The sequence below is a fragment of the Suncus etruscus genome, chromosome 13 (genome assembly GCF_024139225.1).
Source record: "Suncus etruscus isolate mSunEtr1 chromosome 13, mSunEtr1.pri.cur, whole genome shotgun sequence".
NCBI classification, from domain to species: domain Eukaryota; kingdom Metazoa; phylum Chordata; class Mammalia; order Eulipotyphla; family Soricidae; genus Suncus; species Suncus etruscus.
The window spans coordinates 97,218,287-97,228,632 of NC_064860.1; the positions used below are offsets into that span (position 1 = coordinate 97,218,287).

Consider the following 10,346-nt stretch of genomic DNA (forward strand, 5'->3'; position numbering starts at 1 on the left):
GCAAATACCCTACCATTGTGCTATCTCTCCAGCTCCTGGTTGCCTGTTCTAAGCTCTTCTGGGATTTGCGGGATTGATGGCAATAGCTGGAACATGGCACTGCCTCATAGCTGCTCTGCATTTTGAACATTCAGGACCCAGCATGAGTCCATCTCTAAAATGTTTTGTGTTTGACTTTTTGTGGGTTTTTTTTGTTTGTTTGTGTGTTTGTTTTTGGGCCACACCCGGCAGTGCTCAGGGGTTACTCCTGGCTATCTGCTCAGAAATAGCTCCTGGCAGGCACGGGGGACCATATGGGATGCCAAGATTCGAACCAACCACCTTAGGTTCTGGGTCGGCTGCTGCAAGGCAAACGCCGCTGTGCTATCTCTCTGACCCCAGGTGTTTGACTTTTAAAGACAGTTCCCTGCTGGTGGGGGAGATGGTATAATGGGAAGGGCTCTTGCCTTGCATGTAGCCAACCCAGGTTTGACCCTATGCACCTCATAGGTGACCCCCAAACACTGTCAGTTTTGATCTCTGAACACAGAGGCAGGAGTGGGCACTGAGCATCATCAGGTGTGGTCCCCAAATCAAACCAAACCAAACAGACAGCTCTGTGAGCTACCTCAGAGCCATGCGGAGCTCTGCCCTCTCAGAGTCCACACTGAGCAGAGGAGGAAAAGGGTTGCTCTGACTCTCCACCAGGCCGGGGAGCACCCCTTACATGCCAGTGAGAACAGAGCACTTTCAGCATGGAGGCAGAAATTTAAAAAACATCGCTTCTGACCGCTTTTGTGGATTTCCTTTGAAATCTCCTGCTAGTTAAATTCAAAATAAATAGAAACTGAACTGTGGACATGACATATTAATAGTATATAGTAGGAGTGGCGAACACGCGGTTCCCGGCCAAAATAAAATATGGCTCTTTGCCTCTTCTCATTATTTTGTTTATTGTGGCTCTTTGCCAAGTTTGGATTTTGTTCTGCTGCTTCTGAGGAGGAACCTCTGAAGAGAGATCTCCGAGCGCAGAGTCCCTTCTCCCATCCCTCGGAAACAACTGCACGGGCCAGCGAGCGGGCTAGGGGTGGGGGTGAGACATGTGTCACATGTTGGGTCACATCTTGCCGTTAGTTCTGAGTGTGGAGAACGCAGCACACCCTCACCATCACTGCAGGATTTTGACCCTCACTCAAAATGGCAAAATGCAATATGTGTTTAATAGATTATTGTTAAAATTATATGCTTTTGTGTGAGTGTCTGTTTTGGCAGGTCTCTCACAGTTTAAAATTTTGGCACTTTGTGTCGAACTTGTTCGCCACCCTGGTATATAGAATGTCTTAAAAGCAATTTTTTAATTGGGGCTGGAGTGGTAGCTTAGCGGTAGGGCGTTTGCCTTGCACACAGCCAACCCAGGATGGACCTCGGTTCCATCCCCCAGCATCCCATATGGTTCCCCAAGCCAGGAGCAATTTCTGAGCCCAGAGCCAGGAGTAACCCCTGAGCATAACTGGATATGACCCCTCCCGTCAAAAAAAGGGCAATTTTTTAATAAAATAAAAGCATGAGAATGCTTTAGGCTACACCCTGCAATAGGACCTAATTTTGGCTCTTTCTTGGGAGGGACCCCCGATGGTACTCTGAATACCTCGAATTGGAACCTAGGTTGACAGAATACAAGGCAAGTGCCTCAACTCCAACACTGTTTCTCTGAGCCCTCCAGAACAATTTACTTCTAAGTCAGCACAAAGTATCAAAGTCATGGAACCCCATGACTGCAGGATTATTTCAGACACCCCAACCCCATTCCCACCCCTAACTCTTTTTTCTCATCTCTGGCACAACTAATGGGGAAGGGGTGAGCACTTGTTCCCCAACCAGTAAGAAGTTTCTACTCTTTGGTTCAGGTCTGAGGACACATGGTTTAAAAACACTGATCTATGCGGCCAGAGTGACAGCACAGCAGGGAGACATTTGCCTTGCATGTGGCCAATCCAGTTTTGATCCCCAGCATTCTATCTGGTCCCTTGAGCCTGCCAGGATTGATTACTGAATACATAGCAGTAGTAACTTCTGAGCACTGCTGGGTGTGGTCCCCCAATCAAAAATATATAATTAAATTTAAAACACTGGTCTAGAGCAAAAGCACAGTGGGAAGGGTGATGCCTTGCACACAGCTCACCTGGGTTAGATCCCCAGCATCCCATATGATCCCCCAAGTTACTAGGGCATTCCTGAGTCCATACCAGGAGTAACCCCTGAGCACTTCTGAGTATGACCCTAAAACAATACACACACACACACACACACACACACACACACACACACAAGATAAAAACATTATGTGGCTGCTGGAGTGGTAGCACCGTGTTAAGGCATTTTGCCTTGCACAAGGCTGACCCAGGACAAGCATGGGTTCAATCCCATATGGTCCCCTGAGCCATGAGTGATTTCCGAGCGTAGAACCAGGAGCAACTCCTGAGCACCACTGGGTGTGGCCCCCCAAAATCAAACAAGCAAAAAAAAAGATTAAAAAAAAAAGATTAAAAAAAAAAAACTCTGGTCTAGAGCAAAAATTTCCATTGTGCATGAGCCTGGATCAGTCATTTAGCATTCCAGTGGTGCAGAACAGGAAGTTTCTCCCCTGAAGTGACTCATGTGGTCCTTCCTCTCCTTTGCTAAAACAAACCTCGGGTCTAACCCTTGCCAACTTCTCCCGGGAGCTGTGTGTGATCCCAGAGAATTTGTCCCCTTCCAGAGTGACTGACCTACCAGGAAGACACTGTTAACCCTGAAATAAAAAGGGTGGCCAGTCACTGAACAGCAGTTTACTGAGAAATGGCCCAGGATGGTACCAGATCACCAGAAGGGCAGTGGGGGAGAAATACTCGCTTTTATATAGGGAGGGGCAGGTGGGGCCCTTGGAATAGAGATTTCTCATAGTCCAAACTCTGGCTCCGGAAGAGTAAGTTCTCCTCCCACCAGAACCACTTCCTGCCCAGAAGCACAAAAGTAGTTACTGCTTTCTGCAGGGGCAATTCCTGTAGACAAAGGGCCTGGAAAAGGCCTCCAAAGTCCCTTTCTATGGAATCCAGAGCCATAGCACAGTAGAGAGAGCATTTGCCTTGCACGCAGCCAACCCAGATCCAATCTCCGACATTCCACCTGAGTCCCCAAATACCACCAGGAGTGATTTCTGAGTACAGATCCAGGAGTAACTCCCGAGCACTGCAAGGTGTGGCCCCAACACAAACAAATAAAATCCCCTTTGAGGCATCTCAGGACTTCTGTCTATACCCAACATAACAGCTTCCCCTCAGCTTCAGGACAGTAGGTGGACATGGAAGGAGCATGTCTGTCTCACACGTGTCTGTCTGTCTTTCTTGCCCTCCCAGAAACTGATCGAAGACATCAAAGTCAAGCAGGCAGACATCGCCGAGGACCAGATCCGGCTGCAATTCCGGATGGAGCGTCATGTCTTCTGCCAGGATCATATCTACAGCAGCATCCTCAGCAAAGTTCGGGAGGAGATGTTTCTCCCTACGGCGAACCCCTTACAGAGGCCACTGAAAACCCCTTCCTTGAACAATTCGTCGAAGATTTCCACCATCGCTGAAATTGGAGTACACCTGAACGCATACTTCCTGGTGAGCAGTGCAAGGTGCAGGGCATAGGGGCTCAACTCTGTCCCTCTAGCCAGAGCCGAGTCTGAACTATTGATTTTTCTTTTTTAAGACAATTGATTGCAACATATTTAATACTTTATGTTTGACAACAGAAAAGAGATTGCATCAGTAACTGCAGGAAAAGGAAGCTGGTCTGTGATTGGGGGGGGGGGAATCTTGGGCTCTTTAAAAATGACAAAATCTTGGGGCCGTAGAGATAGCACAGCGGTAAGGCGTTTGCCTTAGACACAGAAGGACGGTGGTTCGAATCCCAGCATCCCATATGGTCCCCTGAGCCTGCCAGGAGCGATTTCTGAGCATAAAGCCAGGAGTAACCCCTGAGCGCTGCTGGGTGTGACCCCCCCCCCAAAAAAAAGACAAAATCTTGATCTTGCCTGAAATAACTAATCAAAAAGTGTATTCTTAGAAATGTAGGGCTTCAAAAAAAACAAGGGGGGGTGGTTTGGGGCGGAGAGATAGCATGGAGGTAAGGCGTTTGCCATTCATGCAGAAGGTCATTGGTTCAAATCCCGGCATCCCATATGGTCCCCCGTGCCTGCCAAGAGCGATTTCTGAGCATGGAGCCAGGAGTAACCCCTGAGCACTGCCGGGTGTAAACCCCCCCCAAATAAATAAAAAGAAAAAAGAAACTTCGGGTATAGCATGTTAAGTCATGTTATGGTCTGGTATCCAAAAGACCACACAAATCAATGAACTCAAAGAACGTATCAAAGAATTTTATTTGGCACAAGGTCCAGCAAAGGATCTGGAAGCTGACTGGTCAGAGACGTCTCCACAGAAAGAGAGAGACTCCATCTTTGTTTTGTTTTGTTTTTCATTTTGGGGTACACCCGGTGGCGCTCAGGGATTACTCCTGGCTCTGTGCTCAGAAATTACTCTTGGCAGACTTGGGGGACTATATGGGATACTGGGGATAGAACCGAGTCAGTCCTGGGTCGGCCACATGCAAGGCAAATGCCCTACCACTCTGCTATCATTCCAGCCCCCCAAAAGTCTATGCACTCAGAAATTGCTCCTGGCTTGGGGGACCATATGGGACACCAGGGGATTGAACCATGGTCTGTCCTAGGCAGACGCCTTACTGCTTGCTCCACCCCTCTGGCCCTCCCAAAAGTCTTTTTATACTTAGAAACTTTAGTGTCCACCAGTCATGGACAAACACTGGTTGTTTTGTTAGCTCATTGGTTATTCCCATTTAAAAATATGATTTCCTGTATTTGAGGACCATTGTCCCCAACATGGCATTCTTCACAGAATTAAGGTACTTTTGATTAACAAGTAGGCTGACTTAGCAGAGAGGCAAGCAACACAAGCAATTCCTTGGGCAGATAAGGCAATCGCATTACTACTTGGTCTAGGGGTGTGCTCTACTGAATTCATCAAGATGAGCCATCAACATGGCTGTCCTTGTTTTAATAGAATGGCTGTACTATAGGTGGCTTTTTTTTTTCTTTTGGTTTTTGGGTCACACCCGGCTGTGCTCAGGGGTTTCTCCTGGCTCCATGCTCAGAAATCGCTCCTGGCAGGCTCGGGTGACCATATGGGACGCCGGGATTCGAACCAATGAACTTCTGCATGAAAGGCAAACGCCTTACCTCCATGCTATCTCTCCAGCCCCTATAGGTGGCTTCTTATGCTTGGTTATCTTCCTTGGTGCATCTCAAGCTTGCCACCTTTGGTACAAACCTGTAACACTGTGGGAAAATCCCAGAGGATAGTTTTATATATCTTTTATATATATCTTTTTATTTATATATACAATATATAAATATATATTTACATATAATTATTTATAACGATATGTAATATATTTTATATATATATATATATATATTTTATATCTTGAACAAGGCCAGCCAAGGTTTTAAACTGTTAGCCTCTTGATCAGTCAGACAATGGTGGCCAGGAGTTCTGCTCTTGAATTTCAAGAGCTGATCTACTTTGTTTTTCATTTCTTGTAAAAATAAAAACCCATGGAGCTGTAGAGATAACACAGCTGTAAGACGTTTGCCTTGCATGCAGCTGACCCGGTTTGATTCCTGGCATCCCATATGATCCCCTGAACCTGCCAGTAGTGAGTTCTGAGTACAGAGCCAGGAGTAACCCCTGAATGCAGCCAAGTTTGGCCCCAAAATCAATCGTATCAATCAATAATATTTTTAAATAATATTTTATTTAAACACCTTGTACAAACATGATTGTGCTTGGGTTTCAGTCATAAGAGGACAGCCCCCCATCACCAGTGCAACATTCTCATCGCCAATGTCCCAAATACCCCTGCTCCCCACTCCTCCCCCACCTGTACTCTAGACAGGCTATAAAATGTTAAAAATATAAAAAAATTAAAATCCACCAGTGGTGAGATCACACTGATGCCGTGTTTCTGAGCCCGCATAGCTGGGTTTGAGGAACTAAAGTAGAGGTGAAGAAATAATACCAAGCCAGTCAGGAGAGTCACTGGAGTCGGTCTGCTTTTTACCTCATGGCCTCTCTCTACCATGTGCTCTCTCTGCAGAGCCCAAAGCATAACTCTTTCCTTTATTCAAAGCAACTCCCAATTCCCAGCAGGTGAAAAATCAAGTTAAATACAAAAGTAGCTATCCAGTGGGCTTTTACATATCTAAGAAAGAAGTTACCAGGAAGAGGAAGTTGGGGGAACACCTTTGTTTAGGGTTGTAGCTATTTTCACCTTATATTTCCACTCTTTCTGTTTAAAACAAAACAAAACAAATGATAAAAGTTATGAAAGTTTTGTTCTACTTTTCTCTGGAACTCCAGATCAAAAGTTAAAGCACCAAAGCTTAAATTGTATACACCATTCTCAAAACAATCCGCTTTTTTCTATATCTTATACATATCACAAAATGTTTCCATAGACTCTCTGAATATAAACATTGGAACCTTTCTGCAAATACACTTAATTTAAAATTTCTTTTTTATTGCATGATGCCTTACAGTTATCAATAACATTTTTTATATATATAAAATAAGTAAGACAAGCTAAAAAAAATTTCTTTTTTGTTTGTTTTGTCATTTGGGGCCATACCTGGTGATGCTCAGGGATTACTCCTGGCTCAGCGCTCAGAAATCGCTCCTGGCTCAGAGGACCAGATGGGATGCTGAGGATTGGACTATAGAGCTCTCTGGGTTAGCCACGTGCAACGCAAATACCCTACCACTGTGCTATAGCTTCAGCCCCAATTTAAAATTCTTAAACATTCTTACACCAAACATTGTGACTTGAGTCTAGACCATCCGAGTTCCTTTTCATAAACTTCCTTAAACAAAATTACCAGTCTCACCTCACAACCCTGATTGAAAAAAGTTCATGCTGGTGCTGCATCACACAGCATGGTTTATTTGTTTTGGTTTGTTGTGGGTGGTTTTTTTTTTTTTTTTTTGGCATATGGCTCTTATATGACAGCTTGAACAACCATTGTTTGGGCAAACAATGCTGGAGGTTTGTGTGTTCTTTTGCTTCCAGTTCAAATTGACATTGTTGCAGCTGGTTCCTTCAGTTAAAAACTGTGGTCCAAGAGCACCAAACTGATGATGTACAGTGAATTTGGGAGAAGCAACAAGCATTACTGAACACCCTCTGGGTTTCCTCTAACTCTCTTTGCATCACCATGTCCCAATCTTGCCCACAGCATGTGTCGTGTCATCGCATCTAGTGACTCATGTTTTGAGCTCATGTTCACAATCAAGCCCATAACAAAATAAGTCAGATGCTAAAGCCCCAACAACCCCTCAGTGAAAGAATCCAGTGCTGGGGCCGGGCGGTGGCGCTAGAGGTAAGGTGCCTGCCTTGCCTGTGCTAGCCTAGGACGGACCGAGGTTCGATCCCCCGGCATCCCATATGGTCCCCCAAGCCAGGAGCGACTTCTGAGCGCATAGCCAGAAGCAACCCCTGAGCGTCAAATGGGTGTGGCCCAAAAACCAAAAAAAAAAAAAAAAAAAAAAAAAAAGAATCCAGTGCTATGGGGCCGAAGCAATAGCACAGTAGTAGGGCGTTTGCCTTGCACACAGCCAACCCGGGGCAGACCTGAGATCAATCCCCGGCATCCCATATGGTCCCCTAAGCCTGCCAAGAGCAACTTGAGTGCAGAGTCAAAAGAACCCCTGAGTGTGGCCCAAAATCAAAAACAGAAAACAAACATAAAAGGATCCAGTGCTAGAACAGCAGTTGCGCTGTCTGAGATAGGAGTAAACTTTTACAAGACAAATTTCAAGTAATATTTCTGGCACACTCCCGCTTTGTTAGTTAAAGCAGCCTCCAGATTTTTATATAAAGTAGTTTTAAAAAAGTGAAGAAATAGGACATGGTTGAACTAACCCTTTTTGCCTGTGTTCAACTAGTCATGTGTTAAAAATTCCTAGTATAGAGTTATATTGTTTTGGGGTTTTACTTGGGGAGTCTCCACACCCAATGTTACTTAGAGGTTACTCATGGCCCTGCACTCAAATCATTCATGGATCAGAACAATAGCACAACAATAGTGTATTCGTCTTGCAAACGACCAAACCAGGACAGAGCCGAGTTTGATTCCTGACATCTTATATAGTCCCCCATGCTTGCCGGGAGCTATTTCTGAGTGCAGAGGCAGGAGTAACTCCTGAGCACCACCAGGTGTGTGGCCCAAAAACAAAAGCAAAAAGCAATCACCCCTGGCGGTGCTCAGAGGACCATATGGGATGCTAGGCATTGAACCAGGTCAGCCAGATGCTATGGCACCAGTACTAGGGTCCTTTTGTTTGTTTGTTTGTTTTGTTTTTGAGCCACACTTGGCAATGGTTAGGTGTTACTCCTGATTCTGTGCTCAGAAATCACTCCTGGCGGTATTCAGGGGACCAGATAGGATGTGGAGAATGGAATCTGGGTCGGCCTCATGCAAGGCAAATGCCCTCCCCATGTATTATTGATTTGGTCCCAAAGGGAAAACAACTATAGCGACATGTGACCAGAGGCTCTGGGTGTGCCTGAAGGGGAGGCCAGGAGGCATCAAAGCCAATGCCTAGCTGTGCCCACGAAGAAGCCAAGGAAATCATGGTGTGCCTCCTACCTAGCTGACCCTCCCTACTCCCTCTCTTCCAGGAAACCAGCCAGCGTCTGGCCAACCAGATCCCCATACAGATTCGCCACTTCATGCTTTATGAGTATGGAGATTGTCTGCAGAAGTCCATGATGCAGATCCTGCAGGACAAAAACAGCTTCTCCTGGCTACTTCAGGAACAGAACGAGACCATGGCCAAGAGGGAATTCCTCAAGGAGAAGATTCACCGGCTGACAAAGGCACGGGAAGCACTCTTTAATTTTTCCTGCTCATAAAGCAGGCAGTGGGGTTTTGGGGTGGGGTGGAGAGTCCCGAAGGATGAGGCTTTGGGTGGCATCTTCCATGTGTCAGAGTGAGGGTTGGTGTTTCTATCTTCACTGCACGTTGCTTCGCATCAATCTCTTCTCAGTTCATACTTGCTCTGGCCTGTCACTGCCTCCACAGGGACTGTCCCCAGCCTCCACGAGGAGGTGGGTCTCCAGGCTTTGGGGCCTGAGTGCCTCATTCTCATGATCCTGAGTCCTGGTATTTTATGTACAGACTCCTCGCTGAAGGGTATTAGGTGATACTTTATTTTACCTAAAAGCGAAGATCATCTCTGGTTCTTTGGTATCTATTTGTTTACAACTTGGTTTCACTCAAAACAAAGATTGTCTTCTATGTCAACCTGGGTGGGACTGGCTCAGGATAGCCTGAGCTATCTGTCCTGACTTTATCCTTACTGCCCCACGCAGGGGTGGTCTCTGGACTCAATAAAAATGGGCAATTCTTGCAGGCAGTGGGCTGGAGATACAGGCAGACGTGTTTCACCTCTGTCTGGTTTGTATTATTTCATGTGTGATCCTGATTCAGACTCCTTCATCTAGGGCTGGAAATACAGCATGTAGGGTGATTTTTACAGAAGGTCCACATGTGTAGACATCCAGTTCTCACGTGTGTTCAGAGACCCTAACAGTGGTCCTCAAACTATGGCCCATGGGCCACATATTGTATTTGTATCTGTTTTGTTTCTTCATTGCAAAATAAGATAGATGCAGTGTGCATAAGAATTCGTTCATGAGTTTTGTTTTCACTAGAGTCAGACCCTCCAACGGTCTGAGGGACAGTGAACTGGCCCCCTGTTGAAAAAGTTTGAGGACCCCTGCCTAGGACATGAGGGAAATAAGGATTCCAGTGCATGTAGGAGTTGGGGACCTGGAATCCAGGGCTAGGGGCTGTGGAATCAGGCCCCCCTCTCTGGCCTCACTTGATGACAAAGTCCATATGCCCTCATCTCACTGTATGCCAGGCCTGGACTTCCTCATCAGCCTGGGAAAAATTTTGCCCATGAAATCTGGTTTCTTTCTGCTAAATTCCTGTGGCCTGGGAGGCCTCAAGAGAAACCATTTTTCTGCTAGGTTTGGTTTTGGTTGCTGTTTCTGTTTGGAAAGACACTTCCAGCAGAATTTACTCTGGGCAGGACTGTGGTGATCCTATGCAGTCTGGGGGATCAAACCCATGTCAGCCATGTGTAAGGCAAGTGCCTCCACTGCCCTTTCTCTGTGATCCATTGTTGTTATTGTTTTTAATTGATTGCTTTATTTAAACATCATGGTTACAGAGTTGTTCAGAATGGTTTTTTTTTTCA

At 45.8% G+C, this 10,346-nt stretch overlaps 1 protein-coding gene across 1 annotated transcript in view; it reads left to right on the top strand.

The window, feature by feature from the left end:
* Positions 1–8,994, top strand: part of MX2 (MX dynamin like GTPase 2) — a 37,314-nt gene extending 28,320 nt beyond the window's left edge. The window contains exons 12-13 of the mRNA XM_049785621.1: positions 3,375–3,626; positions 8,761–8,994. Coding sequence (XP_049641578.1) covers positions 3,375–3,626; positions 8,761–8,994 — 486 coding nt within the window. The remainder of the gene's footprint in view (positions 1–3,374; positions 3,627–8,760) is intronic.
* The last annotated feature ends 1,352 nt before the right edge of the window (positions 8,995–10,346 follow it).